Genomic DNA, 18,440 nt, shown 5'->3' on the forward strand with positions numbered 1-18,440 from the left:
AGAAATAAATGAGTTAATTGTCTGGTACAATGGAATTACAGACTAAAAATATATATATTTTTGCTAGTAGCCATATTTCAAAAAATCTTATTTGTGTTTTTTCCTTTCATATGTGATCTTTTCATGCTTGACTTGAAAAACATCTTAGCATGAACCGAATAGATTAAGGACTTGAAGATTTCTTCAACTGCAATTGTGCGGCCATAGTAAGTTTGTCCTTGAGGCAACAGCATTTGGTTTTGGGTACATTGAGACTCCTCAGTTTTTAGTAGTATCATGTTTTGTTCCCCCTGTGTGGTGGATTTGAAGTACATTTGAGGTCTATCTAACCTGACTAACTGACTGTTGAATGAGATTATTTACAACATTAACGTCGGTTCTGCCTGTGGTTTTGTGTAGTCTCTCGCTCTATCTCTCTGGTGGGCTGCCAGCGACTCTTTCTTGGTTTTGCTCTGCACATTGTTTGTGTTGCATAATTTTGAGATGTTTGGCAGTAAGGCTTGTCAGAGGCCATTGAGTGAACTGTACTTCAGTTCCCTAACACCAGGATGTAGGAATGTGTTTGTATGCGAAACATGTTGTGTAAGATGAGGGTTCACGTTTCTCTCGGTCCTTTAATTCTAGCTCAGTAGGGCAAACGCGTCCCTGCATGCTTGTGTTTGTCAGCATGCGTGCATGTACATGCTAGTTGCAAGAGTGTGGAATTTGGATAGGATAGACTTTCTCTCATGAAACAGCCTGTTCATTGTTTGCAGCACTTTGTCTTTTTCAGGAAAGGTGCTGTGTGCAAATGCAACATAATGTAACTTAATTCACTGATTTACTACAGTATGTTTAACCTACTTAAAAATGAATTGGTGTACAATCATTTTCCAAAGTTAATTATAAGGTTTTTCGTTTTTTCTACTTCTGAATTTCATGTTCAGTCCTGTCTGAGTTACTACGTTTCTTTGTAATTGTAGTTTGATATTTACAAGCAGTTTCTGAGTGAAAATTTCTTTCTGTGCACTATAAAAAATATTTTTTCAATGCTGTAAATATACCAGATTATTGGAGTAGCCTATGCTTCACAAGAAAATACTATTTATTTATTTTTTTCAGTGTTTAATTCAATCTGTTACTTTCAGTAATTACTTGTGAAAATTGAAAATTGTTTTAAAGTAAATCCTGGTATAGTTAATGGTTTCATAGACAACTTTAGCTTAAATTTTGTATTTAAGATCCCAGTTAGTGTAATTGTATGCAGAATTTTGGGTAATTTTCCCTTATAAAAATTGGGTAATTTGATATATAAGTACCGCCACTTTTATTTCAAGTTGATGCTAATTAATACTGATCAAATACTAATTAATTTGTAAATAATTACACTGTATTAATATTAAACCTCAATAAAGGAATGTGTTTAGTATATTAATTTAATTAATTAATTTTAATTAATTAATTTTTGCTGTGATATTAAAATTGGCTAGGAGAATTGTGGAATTTCACGCTTTTGGGAAAAATTAAATATATGTATATTACAAATCTTGAAAAAATAAAATTAAATAAATAAATAATAATAAAATAAAAATTAAAGGGCCAGGGTTAGGTATACAAAAATATATAAGATACTAAAAAATGGTATAATAAACCAAACAGATATTAAAAAGCTTTGACAATTCCGAAAATCATAAATGTATTCAATAAATGAATGGTTTTAACCAAAAATGTTTTTTGTTTGTATTGTCCTTAATAGAAACCATAGTGTTCTAATTCTTTCAATACCACAGAAAAAATAGGTTTCTGATTGTTAAATTTACACCGATAAATAACAAATATAATCAGGAAATTAATAATATATGCTTCATTTTCCATACTTTTTTCATATTTGACAAAACCAATTATTACATGTTCATTTAACAAAAGGAAGTTGCAATCCAAATTGTCATTAATAAATTTAGAAACTTCCCACCATAACCTCTTTGTATACTGACAGTGCCAAAAAATATAAGGTGCAGTTTCTGGTTGCAAAAAACAAAATGAACAATTTACATATATATCTTTGTTCAATTTGGATCGAAAATGTTTAGCAGGGTACAATTTGTGCAAAATCTTAAATTAAATTTCCTTGACCATATTTGTAATGATATATTATTAGGCAACCACCATCTTATTCCAATAGTTCCAATAAACCTTGACCAATAGGAAATGGCATGAAATGGCAGGAAACTAGTTCTTTTCTGAAAAAGTGAACGTATAACCTGACAATCCTAATATATAATGTAAATTATAAACCATGCACGCATCATACTTTCTTTTAATTTATGCTGAATTTAAAGAAAGTAGATTGTTTTTGTTTTTTTAGATTCTGCCTGTTAGCAAAGGGTCTGTTAGTGCTGTTAATGTTTTGTGGCTTTGCTGTGTTTCCCAGTCGGTCACATGATGAGGCCCCTTAGAAAGATGAGCAAGAAGGCTGGAATCCCGGGACTGGACAGGGCTTTACATTAGCCAAATATTACATAAACCATCTGCAACCTCTATCCTCTCCCTCTCGCTCTTCTTCCGTTAGTATGCACATTATACCTGCGGCCCCCTATCATGCAGTGGCAATAAAGTATCGCACAATTTTCTCTCAAAACGTTTAATTTGCACTCCAGAAAGTTTGAATATGCGCATGTTTTTGTTCACATACAAGTGGAGTGAAATATGTTCCGATCTTGAAAATTATGTAATGGCTCATGGGGTATTCTCATCAACACAATGAAAACATGCTGTATGATAAACACATGAACCTTCACACATCATAATTGTTTACAGGCTGTAATGAAAAGCTTTTTCTGATAATACACCACCATTCAAAAGTTGGTTGGTAAGATTTGTTTAAAGTGCTCCTATTATGATATTTTAAAAGTTCCTAATTTTGTTAGAGGTCTCCTGCAATAGGTTTGCATGCAGAAACTGCTCAATAAAGCAATCTGTATCTCTAAATCCCTCCTTTCTGAGAGACTACTCTCGTCTGATTGGTCAGATGGCCAGTCTGTTTTGATTGGTCGATCGCTTTCACCACATGTCAGAATTTAACGAAACGCCCATATCTGAAGTTCAGTTCCACAGTTATGATACTTATCAATTCCACTGTGAGTCCTCATCCTTTGCAGGAAACAGCAGCATCTCGACATCTCACCAACATGAACCAAACTCGTACAATGTTTGTTTATTTTTCATTTATTTGAAAAAGGACCCATGCACAATTTTTTTAACATTTTTACAGTGCTGTAGTACGAATAATGTAAATAATCAGCCGGGACCAGTTGTCTGTGATGCTGTTTCGTAACGACCAAACTCTCTGAACGTGTCATAGTTGTAAGTAATGGCTGATGATGGTTTGTGTGTAATTGTCTCTGGGGTAATGGCTGGGGCGTGATGCAGTCATGAAATCAGACGCATTCCTGTGGTCTGAGGTTTGGGGGAAAAGAGAGACCCTCCACAGTAATCGCACTGCAGTCAACACAGTTTCAAACTCGAAGTGCACACTGTCTGTCCTAACAACAACACTAACATTTATCTCAGTCTTTCCAGCGCTGATACTCACGGCTATCAGTGGGGCCCCCGGGACCCCGGCTCCAGGGAAAGAGCTGTAAAGTCTGGCTTAGGCTTTTGATGAAAGTTTTGTTAGGCTTTGGTCTGAAGAATTCTGATTTGTTCAGTTTCTCGCAAGTCTCTTCGGTTATGATGTGTCTACCAGGAACATACAGTAAATGCATGTAAATTAGATTCTGAGGAAAGTGTGGGTGGTGTTTGCCCATGAAAAACACTCTGCATCAATGCTAGGGTGGTTGTTAGGATGTTGCCTTGTTGGTGGTTATCATGTTTTCAAAGCGTTTCCAATTAGGGCTGCACCATATGAGCAAAAATTATAATATCTGATAAATATTGTGATTTTTGCATAATTTTGCCAAAAATTCACATAATCAAGGTGCACATAACAGAAGCTCAATGAGGTTTGTTGTCGCGCATCAAGCAGGTTCGGTTGAGCTTCTGTTTATGTTCGCGGATTATTGATTGTATGTTAATAAAAGCCTAAATTTAAGCGATCGAGTCTCTTCAGAAAATTTGGACTAAACCGCTCAATTCATATGGATTAGTTTTACGATCTCCTTAGGAACTTTTTGAAGCATCAAAGTGGTAGTTGCGTAGCTGTCAATGGAGGGACAGAAATATCTCATATTTCCGATGAGTGAAAATGTTACGGGTTTGGAACGACATGAGAGTAAATTATGACAGAATTTTCTTTTTTGGATGTACTATCCATTTAATTTAATCCAACTAATGATAGGGTTAGAGGTTTGTCTAAACGTCTAACTCCTAAATATGAGCAATAATATTGATGCTTGTGCTTTATTATTAATGCTATGAAAAATTATATTACGTAAAATTATATACACACACATGCATGTATATATTTAAGAAAATGTGTTATTCATATATAAAATATTTATATTCATATATAATATAGATTATGTATTTTTATATATATATATATATATATATATATATATACAGTATTTACGTGCAAATATTTCTTAAATATATACATGCATGCATATGTATTTATATATAAAATAATAATATGCAGCAAACACACATATATTTTGTAAACACAAACTTTTATTTTGGATGTGATTAATCGCAATTAATCTTTGCACAGCCCTAATATATATATATACTGTATATATATATATACATACATATATGTATGTATATATATATTAGGGCTGTGCAAAGATTAATTGTGATTAATCACAGAATAAAAGTTTGTGTTTACAAAACACAAACTCGTCGTGTGGTACGTATCCAAGAATAAAGTCAAGTTCGTACAACAAGAATGATAACTGTAATGATAATGATAAAGATAGAGTTTACGATAGAGATAGAGTCCACGATAAAGGCACAAAGAAACAATATCTTTGGAATTACTTTCAGAATTACAGTTTTCTTCCAGATGATAAATGATAAAACCCCTGACAGATCCACCCTATATATAATAAAATATATATATACATGTACTAACTTGTATTCACAAAATGCACAATGATATGCCATGCATGAGTAACTGCAGGCAATAAAACATTATTGTTCACAGTTGTAATAATGGCATGGTATGTTATGCAACAGTTCTTGTTTTTACAATTGGAGTCTCAGTGATTCTGAGTGTTTTAAGAAAGAGCCTCTTTTATTCATCATTATTGAGAGTCCCACCCTGAGTGAGCTGGAATTCTCAGTCATTCCCGGCCACATCTGCTCTGGCATAGTTTGCATAGTTAGCATAGCAGTGATGCTAATATGACCTGTGGGTTCCCACAGGACTCGGAAAACCCAGAGGATTGTGCAGCTGCGCCCTGCGTGAGAGCGTCAGGGTGCCGATTTGTATTGAATTTACAGTCGGTTCTCCGACATGTTTTAAACGTCGGTCAGTGAGTGCAAATGGGATCCCAGTTAAAAAACGAACATGCTTTTAAAAAAGCACTGAAAATCAGTGTGTCATGCTCCCAAGGCTGAATTTATTTGATCAAAAATACAGGAAAAAACAGTGAAATATTATTACAATTATATTTTCTATTTTATTATATTTTAAAGTGTAATTTATTCCTGTGATGCAAAGCTGAATTTTCAGCATCATTACTCCAGTCACATGATGCTCCTCAAGAAACATGTTTTATTATTATCCAGGAAAACAGTTGTGCTGCTTGATATAACAAAAGTATTCTCAATTAATCAATTGAATGTGTCCTTTCTGAATAAAATGATTAAATTCTTATATTCAAATTTTTTTAATGGTTAATATTAGGGGTGTGCAAAAAAATCGATTCACATTTGAATCGCGATTCAATCTTTACCGATTCAGAATCGATTCATAGAATTCCAAAAATCGATTCATAGGCTATGTTTTTTAATGGCGTGCAGGGGCGGAGTGGCAATCGGGTAAGTCGGGACTTTTACCGGTGGTCCGGTAGTGTTTCTATGGTTTCGAGGCTGCGAGGGCCGGTCTGATAAATAGTTATTGCAAGTTCTTGCTGCCCGCTGGTCAAACTGTGCAGCCACTCTGCTCAACCCGTAAATAAATGCATCGATCCGCAGATCTGTTTGAGTTCTGTAGATCTTTTGCCAAGCGTGTCAGAGGTGACGGGTTCTAAACCGCACTCGTATAGTTTTTTCTCTCTCTCATCAAAACCGAATATGTTCATCACGTTTGTGTGCATTTTATTTTGTGATTTCACCGGAGTCTCCACAACGGCGATAGATTGAAGCGCGCGTCCGAGAGAAGACTGCGTGAGCCACAGAGAACACTGTATCCATGACACTGATTGCAGCGGACACGAGCGCTCAGCTTGACTTCAAAAACAACAGGTCTCTTATTTAATAGCGAACTAAATGAATGCTCTGCTAGTTAACTGGAGATACCCGCAAATTACAGCGCCTATGAACGACTTCACTGGATGTAAACAAATCAATCTAACCATAGATGTTACCAGTAGCGGTGGCTTTTTTTAAATCTATTTAAAATATTTTCGCAAGGGTTCTATGAAATTAGTATATATTTTTAGGAAGTTCAATGTGCCCAGTCGAGTTCACATTTCAACAGTCAACCTGGTAGCTGAAGTAGGCCTACTCCTTAAACCACATTTAGCATAATTGTTTGTTTGATCTGACTATAGCACTTTAAAGCTAAATGTAAAAGCTTTTTATTTAAGTTTTATGGTAACACTTTACAATAAGGTTCGTTAGTTAACATTAGTTAATATGAACTAATAATGAATAGCACATATACAGCATTTGTTAATCTTTGTTAATGTTATTTTCAACATTTACTAATACTTGATTAAAATCTTGTTAACATTAGTTAATGCACCGTAAACTAACATGAACAAGCAATGAACAGCTGTATTTTCATGAACTAACATTAACAAAGATGAACAAATGCAGTAACAAATGTATTGCTCATGGTTAGTGCATAAATACATTAACTAATGTTAAATAATGAACCTTATTGTAAAGTGTTACCAGTTTTATTTTAAACTTGAATTAAATGTATTTAAAAGCTGGCCAAAGCTTGGCACTTCGCACTTTTTAGTTGCAAAAGTTTTTATTTTTGTATGAAGACATATAAAGTAATATCAAACTTTTCTTTTAAATTATGTCTACTGCAATCAATCACATAGGAAAAAGTAAACTACATTTATGTAGACCTGCGAATCGTTTTTTGAATCGAGAATCGTTTTTGAATCGAAAATCGATTTTGAATCGAATCTCGAGACAAAAAATCGGTATCGAATCGAATCGTGACATTTTCTGAATCGTGCACCCCTAATTTGGTTTACAAAAGGTTCAATGTGTACACTTTCATGTATTTCTCTTTCACTTCTTGTGACCGTTATATTGACTGGAACATTAGTAGATGTTGCATTACTGTTAGAGCCCGACCGATAAAGGATTTTGAAGGCCGATACCGATACAAATATTTTTGGGTTTTAAAATCCGATATTCCGATATATCGGCCGATATTTTTTTTTTAATTAAAAGATTAGTTCACTTTTGAAAAAACTTTTGCTGATAATTTACTCACCCCCATGTCATCCAAGATGTCCATGTCTTTCTTTCCTCAGTCGAAAAGAAATTTAGGTTTTTGATGAAAACATTCCAGGATTTTTCTCCATATAATGGACTTCAATGGAAACCAGACGGTTCAAGGTCCAAAAGACAGTTAATAACAGTTTCAGATGCAGCTTCAAATGTCTTTAAACGACACCAGACGATGAATAAGGGTCTTATCATGCAAAACGATCGGTTATTTCAAAGCTTATTCCAAAAATGTAACTTTTCTAAGGACAAATGCTAGCGTTTCTCCATTCTGTGAGGCGCGTTTGTAACGTCACGTAATACGTAATTACGTTCAAAAGGTCACGGGCGACGTAGCCAGAAGTACAGAGTCAAAATCGTCCGACATCATTGTTTTACCTTTTAATTCCTTTTTTGTAAACGGCGTTTGAGTTAGTTTTCACGTTCAACCTATGCGTTCAACTTGTAAACACTGACTCTGTACTTTCGGCTACGTCGCCCGTGACCTTTTGAACGTAATTACGTACTACGTGACGTTGCAAACGCGCCTCACAGAATAGAGCAAGGCTTGCATTTGTCCTTAGAAAAGTTACATTTTTGGAATAAGCTTTGAAATAACCGATCGTTTCGCATGATAAGACCCTTATTCATCGTCTGGTGTCGTTTAAAGACATTTGAAGCTGCATCTGAAACTGTTATTAACACTATCTTTTGGACCTGAACCATCCGGTTCCCATTGAAGTCCATTATATGGAGAAAAATTCTGGAATGTTTTCATCAAAAACCTAAATTTCTTTTCGACTGAAGAAAGAAAGACATGGACATCTTGGATGACATGGGGGTGAGTAAATTATCAGCAAAAGTTTTTTCAAAAGTGAACTAATCCTTTAAATATTGTTGGATTTCACACACGTGTAAAAGAAAAGCTAACTTTTCTGCACAAGATACGTTTGATACTTTTTCTCTATATCTAAATGTTCACTCCTCGCAAGTATAACTTACATTTTACAATGCAGGGACTGTAACTAAAGATATGCTAGCTATAAATACATTAATCATTACTTTATTCAGGCAGAAAAAGTTCATTGTGGTTTCCAAGCTCATTAATGTTAACGTTAGCGGCCTTCCACTGATGATAGTGGCATTAGCTAGCTTTGTGGTTAGCTAGTCTATGATGAGCCATAATTTAGCAATAGATAACATCATACTGCAAATTGTAAAACATACATTTTTAATATAACAGGCCAAGGAGAGATGATTGAAGCGTGTTTCGTCCGTTTTTATTTTATTTTTTAAATATTCATTTATCGCCCATTATAACTGCCGATACCGATATTTTGGAAAATGCCTAATATCGGCCGATAATATCGGCCTGGCTCTAATTAGTGTTGTTTGTGTTCTTCAGAGATGTAGTCTGCACTCCGGTCTGTTGGCAGACTCTGAGGTCTCACTATGCTGCTTTATCTGCTGCTGGCCATCTTACAAACCAACATCTATGGCCAGATAGACCCAGGTAATGTTACATGCACACCTACACAAACATTCATACAGACAGGACCAAAACATTGACTTTCTCATGGTGTCCTTCAGCTCACTGTCGTTACCCTCTCGGTATGGAGGACGGGAGGATCAAAAACGACGACATCACTGCCTCCAGCCAGTGGTATGAAACCACGGGCCCTCAGTATGCAAGGTAATATGACAGACTACACTGAAGTGTAGTAGTCGATATGGCTGTAAGATATATCAAAGTAAAATCAATATGGCCTTGTGCGATTGTCATAGAGAGCCTAAGTCCCTCCCCTTCCGGTCGACCACCGTGGGACCTTATTTCGGAAAAATATTGTATGGTAGTCAATGGCGAGAGACAACAAATATTTTGATCTGGTTTGAATTATGCCCTGAATTACACACATGATGTTTGTCAATTTAAAAGATAAATTTTAAAGTAAAGAAAGTCGCCGTTTGCTGTAAAACCGTTGAGGTATAAGACTGTGAAAATACGTAATTATAAAGACTACAAACCCCAAAGGCGCACATTTTCTCTCAATGAATGAAGCTAACTTTACTGAGGCTAATGTCTGTCATTGTTTCTATAGTCTTGCGTTATAAACTTACCGTTACACCGTCATGCCTGAGTGTTTTGTACCAGACTGCACACACACGAGCAGAGGATCTCGCCCTGTTTCGCTTCCCGGGAGATGTAGTTCATTGAGTGATTTTCACATAAAACTAAAGGTTACTCTTCTGTTTTATAACAAACTGCGACGTTTTTGATTTTCAGAATTATTTTTTAATTTGACAAACATCATGTGTAATTCAGGGCATAGTTCTGACAGAATAAAAAGATAAGTTATCTCTCGGTAGCCATTGACTACCACACATATTTTTTCCGAAATAAGGTCCCATGAGCCGGAAGTGGAGGGGCGGGACTTAGGCTCTCTATATCGTGAAGGCTGCAATTTAAAGGGTAATTAAACCCTAAACCAACTTTTTTTAGTTAATGATCTGTAAGAATGGGGCTTTTTAAATGCTGATCATTGATTTAAGTAACTTTTTTAACATTTGGGTAAAAAGTATTTTATTTCTACAATATATGGTGTAAAAACGTCTTAGTGCTGCCCTCTTCAGGTTGAACGGTGGCTACTGCAGTTGAATTTTCCTATTGGATGTTCCACACTTCGGTTTCAGCTCACCACGCCCTTGGTACGAGCGACCACACACTCGGCAGTTTAAAAACCATCTTATTTCGTCAAAACCACTGCGAGTCAAGAGTGGGAATTACGAGTTTTGAAAACGATCAGGATAGAGTATTGTAGCATCTATTTAGCATAGCATTTATGTAGTTATTTAGATTATTTTGTGTAGCCAGTTAGTTGGTAGCATAGTACAGTTAGGATAACTTCAAGTTAGCATAGATTTATCAGTGTTTAGTACAGTGGTCAGTAGGGATGCACGATATATCGGCCACATTATCGGTATCGGCCGATAAATGATAATTTTTAATGTTATCGTTATCGGCCCAACAGGAACATTTAGCCGATATCTAAAAGCCGATAACTAATGTATTATTTCCTTCAGCTGAGGCACTTTAGATGTGCACTGTTCAACATGATGCTTTTAAATTGCTTGAAATATGATTGAAATCACTTTAAAAAAGGAAAATCCAGTTAAAGTGCAAAATGTGCAGCGCAAGTCTTGTCATATCGGCTACACAATATTAAAATAAGAACATCATAATTGTGTTTGTATCTTGACTTTTAATGAGGAGAATTTTTTTATAATCAGGCTCTCAAAAATTGTCTAAAAAATTTGGATTTAGATTTATCGGCCAATATATCGGTTATCGGCTTTCAAATATAAAGAATTATCGGTTATCGGTATCGACCAAAATTGTCATAGCGGTGCATCCCTAGTCGTCAGGATGGTAACGGGTTAACGGAACGGTGCAGAATTTCTCAAATAACATTTATTTACCTAATAAAGTTAACCTCATAAAACACTATGAACAATGACAGATGTTGATTTTTGGCAAGGAAAAAGCCATTTGTTTGCTTGTGATAAACATGAATGAATCAAGAGAGATACGTACGCTTGTGTGTCTGTGTTTATCTCCTAACGTTACAGCCGCGTCTCCGGTTTCCGCCATTTTCAAATATAACGGCTATCTAACTCCTCTCCCGTGGCATCATGGGATAGTAAAGTGTCCATTGTATGCGCACTTCAGAATCTCGCCGGAAGTAGTAGGTCACCCGGGTACTTTTCGCCCACTGTTTTTCGAATTCTATGATTTCGGACATACTACTCTGCTCGCGTACTGTTTTTCGCATACTACATAGTAGGAAAGTATTCAATTTCGACATCACTTGCAATCACCAATAAAATCACCGAACTCACTCTAGAATGATTCATTCTTTCCAAATCGAACTATTCAAGTCATTTGGTGAAACTTCCTGTATTTGTTCACATCACAATATTTTCTCGAATATTGTGCAGCTCTAATAGTAAACAAAGCTAGGGAGTGTTTTTATAGTGCATCAAGCTCATTTATTGCTAAAGATTAAGGTAAAATTAGGTTTCTCGTGACCTGACCTGTTTAAATAAAGCTCCAGGCCTCTTATAGAGTGTGTAGTGGTTGTTTATCACTTGCATCTGTGTGTTGTTGCGTCAGGTTAAACCGTGAGGAAGGGGACGGCGCCTGGTGTCCTGCTGGTCAACTGCAACCCTCAGATGTTCAGTATCTTCAGATTGACCTTCGTCAGCTCATCTTCCTCACCGTGGTTGCTACGCAGGGTCGCTATGCTCGCAACTCCGGCAACGAGTATGCACGCAAGTACCGTCTGGAGTACAGTCGCGATGGACGTCGCTGGATCTCCTGGAGAAACCGCCTTGGCATTGAGGTAGGATGTGTTTTATAGAGACTATTATGAGGGACTATATAATCCGATTTTATATAAATGACCTGAATGAACAGATGTTTTGGTGCTAAACTAATATTAGCAAATGTGTACGTTAAATCAGAAAGCAATTATGCTGTACAATGCAGTTGGGGTCGTAAGATTTTTAAAAAGTTTTGAAAAAAAGTCTCTTCTGCTCATTGCATGCATTTGATGTAAAATGCAGTAAATTACATTTCCATTTTGATCAACTTTTTTGTATTCTAATGTTTTAAAATGCAATTTAATCCTGTGATAACAAAGCTGAATTTTCAGAGGCCATTATTTGGGGAAACCATGATGCATTTTTTACATTTTTGATGGGAATAATTCTGATTTGATTGTATTCAGGATTGAAGAGAAAGTCATTATAAATAAACATTATTAATACCTTTACTGTCACTGAATAAAATATACATTTTTGGAAGAAAAAAAAGTAGTGTATATAGTAGGGCTGACATTGTTTGATTTTTGAGACATACGTGTTTAGTGAATCGATTGTAAAATTGATTTTCCAACACCAAATATAGGAACTAAACAGGTCTTGTCTACTTGTGTTTGTGTGCCATATGAATAATATATATGTGCCTTATACATGGAATCAGAGTGCCTAATGTATTTAGTAAATGGAAAATCTCTACAGCAAAAGGCCAACCACTACATGCATTCGGTTTGTTTCTACCATTTATTAGTAATGATTTACACAGTTTGTTTACTACTTACTATATACCTGAGCATTCACTATTGTGCAATATAGCATACAGAAGGTGATGGACATTTTCGGTGGAAAGAAATGCTGCATTTTATCATTTAAACATGTGACTTTTCATGAAAAATTCAATATTCCAAGATCGCCGCCACTATATGACGTCATAATATGCAAATTAGATGGGAAAATATAATCATTACATAAACTTTGGGTCATTTTTAATATTTGTCTAATTGACAAAAAGTCTCCATTTTTTATCACTTTTAAGATACAGCCTTTTGAAATTAAGATGTCAAAATCGGAACGTTTTTCGGAAAAAACCTCTGGCGTCTAAAGGGAGTTTAGACACCCTCCAACCCGCCAAATGCAGGTAAAAATGAACTTTGGTGGTAACGCTTTCAAATCCCGAGCCAATCTGGCTTGTTTCTATGTTTACTCAGTTTGCTGGGGAAGTTCGTGTTGGCCAAATCTGCACAGATTTAGCGCAAATACGCAACTCGTGAGTCCTCATGATATATTAAACACAGCATATTACGCAGAGTCTGCTCATTTCGGGCTTACTTGAACACACACGTCACTACGCAACAAATAACGGCGCGCTTGATCACTTGCATTGAAGTAATAGTGAATATTAAAAGGCCATATATTTTCCAACATCCTACATGTTCTGTGTCCTGTATTGATCTGGCCACCTAAAACACATTTTTGTTTAAAAAAAAAAAAAAAATCTTATTTTCGTTTTCTAAAACTTATGTTGGTTGGTCTTATCGATTGTGGAATCGATTTTTGATCGTAAAGTGACAGCCTTAGTATATAGTGCATTATACTGTATGTGCAGATGAAACTACAATTTTCCATCAAAGTAACCAATAATCATAGTAATTATATTCTCACACTATTTTGTTTATTGAATAGTAAAGCTTTTGCTTGAATTATGTTTTGGTGTAAATGTTGTCATGTAAGCAAAGCAAGTTTGGAGACTTTACCATCCCGTGATGCCACGGGAGAGTCACATGACAGTGACAACATGGCGGATGTACTAAATCCGAATTTCGTTCATACTACACACTAGAATAGAAAAAAAAATTATGTTTGTGAAGAAAGTTTCAAATCAAAGATAGTACCTACTATACAGTAGCGGTTTGGGATGCACCGCATGTTCATGCCTTGTACCTTATTGTTGAACTCATTTCTTCTGTACTCCAGATTATAATGGGAAATATAAACACCTACGACTCTGTGGTGAGAGACCTCCATCCTCCCATCATCACTCGGTTCTTGCGCTTGATTCCTGTCACGGATGCCATACACACTGTGTGTATGAGAGTGGAGCTGTTTGGATGTGCCTGGCAGGGTGAGTCATGAAAATTACCCATAATTAAAGGGATAGCTCACTTTGAAATTAATTTTTGGTATGTTTTAGCTTACCTCAAGGGCATCCAAGACGTAGGTGTCTTTGTTTCCACAGTATTTTCAATTTTGACATTTTTCAGTCAAACCGTTGTTGTCTATCAGTCATACACTGGAGGCAAAGTGGCTCCACCAAAAAGCATGCACAGAGAAGTCCAAATTAAACATGATTTAATGACTCGTACATGTAAGTACACATTGATGGCCTAAGACACGAAACGAGCGGTTTTTGTGAGAAAACGAACAATATTTATATCGTTTTTTTACCTCGTGTAATGCAAGTGATCTGAATCAGTTGTGCAATGTCCAACTGAACCGAACTGAATCAGTTCAATGTTACGCCGAAAGTGATCGCTTGCGTGTGACGTCACTCAATATTTACACGGAGATTTCGGAAGTTTTACCTTTTACTAAACATATTTAGATATACCAAAATCGTCTTCCATTGCGGTTTCCCGTTTATCTAAATATGTTTAGTGAAAGGTAAAACTTCCGAAATCTCTGTATAAACAAAGAGTGACGTAGGCGAGCAAGCGATCACTTCAAGCGCATGCGCAGACCGAAGCGCCCGTGCCGTCAAATCATTTTGTCAAGGCTATGATTACAAGAGGTAAAAACGATATAAATACTGTTTCGTTTTCTCACAAAAAACGCTCGTTTCGTGTCTTAGGCCATCAATGTGTACTTACATTTACGAGTCATTAAATCATGTTTAATTTGGACTTCTCTGTGCGTACTTTTTGGTGGACCCCCTTTGCCTCCAGTGTATGACTGATAGACAACAACGGTTTGACCGAAAAATGTGAAAATTGAAAATACTGTGGAAACAAAGACACCTACTGTACATCTTGGATCCCCTTGAGGTAAGCCAAAACATATCAAAAATTAATTTCAAAGTGAACTATCCCTTTAATACTATATCATTTTTTTTTTTACAAATATCATTTTAATTATCAGTGCCTTCTATTAAAGGGTTAGTTCAGCTGTATTGCCATTTATGAGTAAAATAAAGCCTGTAGTAAACATAACTTGACGACACTTTGACGTTTTGTTCTACAACACAAACTGCACACGCTCACAACCCAATCTGTCTTATGTAGTTACTTGTTAGAAGCATGTGTTTTCAAAAATAAACATGACTGCTTCAAAATGTGCATTTTCACAATGGGTGTGCAGTTTATGTTGTAGAACAAAACGTCAAAGTATTGTCAAGTTATGTTTACTGCAGACTAAATAAAACCCCATAGGAAAATCTCAAGGGAACCAGTGGCAAATAGTCTGGTTCTGACGTCAAACCTGCACCACTGTATTTTAATCTTGAAAACAAGAACCAATTCAATTCAATTCAAACGACTTTATTTATCCCCATAGGGCAATTCAGTTTTAGCCTTCCACAACAATCAATCAAACATTCAGAAACACTGTCAGTGATATTGCATTTGGGCACCAGAACAAAACAGTAAATACACCGATCTTAATACATGAGCTGAGCAGGGACCCAAGTCAGAGATGGGGACTCGAGTTTGAGACTCGGACTCGAGTCGCACTTGAGTCACACAAACGCTGACTTCAGACTCGTGACTCGACCCAAAAGACTTCAGACTTGACTTGCGACTCGACCCAAAAGACCTGTTTTCATGCAATTATTGCTTTTTAAATCTAAATTCATTTGAATGTATTTATACTTTCTTTTATTGGCGCATACTAGGGGTTTCACAACTACTGATTTTTGCTAGTCGACTAGTTTTGCATAACAGTCGACGACTAGTCGACTAGTCGTTAAATGGTTTATTCTAGGGGTGCGATATCACGAATAGTAAATGTCTCCACGATCTGCTTTTGAAGAAATATGGTAGTAGTATCGTGTTACAGTGCATTCTATCAGTTCTGGCGCCTCTGTCTCAACTGTACAACGCGACGTAGCCTACACATCACACTTTAAGGAATTGGTACGGGACACTGCAATTCACAAAAGTTCATTGTTTGCATAAGCCTTGCCGGAAAATCTGGTGTAGGCTAATATGCGTCTATATTAAACACGTCGCGTGCTGGTCTAAAAGCGAGAGTAGTACTCGTATTTTCCGCACTATAAAGCGCACTTAACTCTTTCCCCGCCAAACACGGAATTTTCCGTGTTTAATGAAAAAACGCATCCCCGCCAAACACGGAATTTTCCGGGTATCCGTGTTTTAGGTGGTATACGGTAAGGAAGACCCGCGCGCATGTCCTGAATGAGTGCGCAACTCTTTGATCAGAGAAACAGATTGCAATCGTCTCAAACAGTGGAGTAGTGAGAATGTATCAGACAGACAATGCAGAGGTATATGGCTGAAGTACTGGAGGTTAATGGACTCGGAGTCCGATCACTCTTTATTTGATAATTCTGAATCTGATCGGGACGAAGTAGTCAGTGAGAGAGATGCACATGTTGTCACAGAAAGTTCTAGCCATGGACGTGCCGCAGATAGATCGTATAATATTATGACACTATAATGTGTATGTGTGTGTGCAGGCATTTATGTGTGGCTGTCTAAATATGAAGGTGTAATTGTCAAATTATTTCTCTCTTTGTGCACATTTACCACATTGTAATATGTATTTGTGTGTGTGTGTGTGTGTGTGTGTGTGTGTGTGCGTGTGTGTGTGTGTGTGTGTGTGTGTACACGTGTAGGCCTTTTTATTGTAATTCCAATTATTCATTATTCACAGGTAGAACACAGAGAGGCAGAGGCAGAAGTTTTATTGCAAAAGTTACATTTCCCTTACATCCTGGGAAATTTGATATATTTTACATTTATTTATGTTTTTAATTTATTTTGGAAAGTTTTATATATGAAGGAAACAACATCTGAATGTATTCTGCTTTTAAATGCACGTGTTTGATAAAAATACCTTTTTCTCAGTTTTTTGTCCAAAATGTTGTGTTTTTGACAAAACCTACCTCTGTTCAAGAGGCAATAAAAAAAGAACAAATGAAGATAAAATAAAAACGTTTTTTTTGCCTAAAAGCAGAGGCTCAGATCTTTATTTTTATATATATCATCTTCATATATTCATGGAAGAAAATATTCAGCGGGGCATTAAAATTTAGCGAAAATCGTCAAAAACCCTGGCGGTGGCTGGCAACTTTTTTTTAAAACGCTGGCGGGGAAAGAGTTAAAAGCCTTTAATTTTCTCAATCCGGCCTTTTCTCAAGCCTTATAATCCGGAGCGCATTATATATGGATCAATTGCTCGCGCTCGTGTCCATCTTATGCCCGCTTTGTCACACGGCCAGTTCAACCTCGTATAAATCAGGTTATGTGTGTCTCCCGCTCACGAGCGCTCTCTCTAACACACACACGAACAGACACTGCTGTCAGCAGGCTGCGAATGTAAGTTACGTGCCCGTCCCAGCGCGCTCACGCTTACTAAATAAACGCCTCACCTCCGACGCCGCGCACTCGCTGCATTCCCTTTAGCACATCTAGTGGATGCATAATGCAAACCCAGTCAAACGTTTGAAAAATTTTCTAAAATAAGTCATTGAAGGTGCGCCTTATAGTGCTTATAGTAGTACTGCCGCTTGTATTTAAAGGGATAGTTAACAAAAAATATATATCTATATGTCATCATTTTGTTTCCGACTAGTCGACTAAGGCCAACAGCGCCAACTAGTGGTTGTGACAGTCGACTAGTTGATGAAACCCCTAGCGCATACGTTGGGGAAGCGTATGATAAGCTGCATGTCCCCCGCCCTTTGTCATACTGTGCATGAGACGGAGCGTATTTAGGCCACGCCCACAGCGGGGGAAAACAATCCAACCGTCTCCATTGACTTTGTGTCTGTAGATTTCTCATAAATTCAACAAAAGTTGGCATTGTAAATCATCTCGCTGCTCCGCGATCTGCACCGTCATCACAGACATCGCTAGAAGGCTCTCTCTCTCTCTCTCTCTCTCTCTCTACCTCTCTCCAGTTCAATGTTGTCGGATCCAAATATGGTCATTTCCTTTTAATCAGCAACCAATCGCGAAAGTAAAAGGGGGGATTTAACTCTAAATGAGCAATCTCATTGGCCTGATGGAAATCTTTAGATCCCGTTTTGCGTTTTTCTCAAAATGACTTTTCTCTCAAACTCCAAGTCTGAAATCTCCACTTCAGTAGCACCTATATACCAAACCTAATACACCAAACTGTCCAGTCTTGTACCTAGTTTTGTTATGAAGACTATTACAGATGGATTTGTAAATATATTATTCCTACCTTGATTTATATAACATTGTTTTTCTAAAAACATGGCGAAAATC

General features: G+C 36.6%; 1 protein-coding gene across 1 annotated transcript in view; it reads left to right on the top strand.

Annotated features, from left to right (window-relative positions):
- Positions 1-18,440, top strand: part of ddr2l (discoidin domain receptor family, member 2, like) — a 44,327-nt gene that overhangs the window by 4,521 nt on the left and 21,366 nt on the right. The window contains exons 2-5 of the mRNA XM_039658463.2: positions 9,002-9,109; positions 9,187-9,289; positions 11,768-11,996; positions 13,948-14,095. Coding sequence (XP_039514397.2) covers positions 9,049-9,109; positions 9,187-9,289; positions 11,768-11,996; positions 13,948-14,095 — 541 coding nt within the window. The 5' untranslated portion in view covers positions 9,002-9,048. The remainder of the gene's footprint in view (positions 1-9,001; positions 9,110-9,186; positions 9,290-11,767; positions 11,997-13,947; positions 14,096-18,440) is intronic.

Source organism: Pimephales promelas, chromosome 4, assembly GCF_988280905.1.
Source record: "Pimephales promelas chromosome 4, fPimPro1.hap1.1, whole genome shotgun sequence".
Taxonomy (NCBI): Eukaryota; Metazoa; Chordata; class Actinopteri; order Cypriniformes; family Leuciscidae; genus Pimephales; species Pimephales promelas.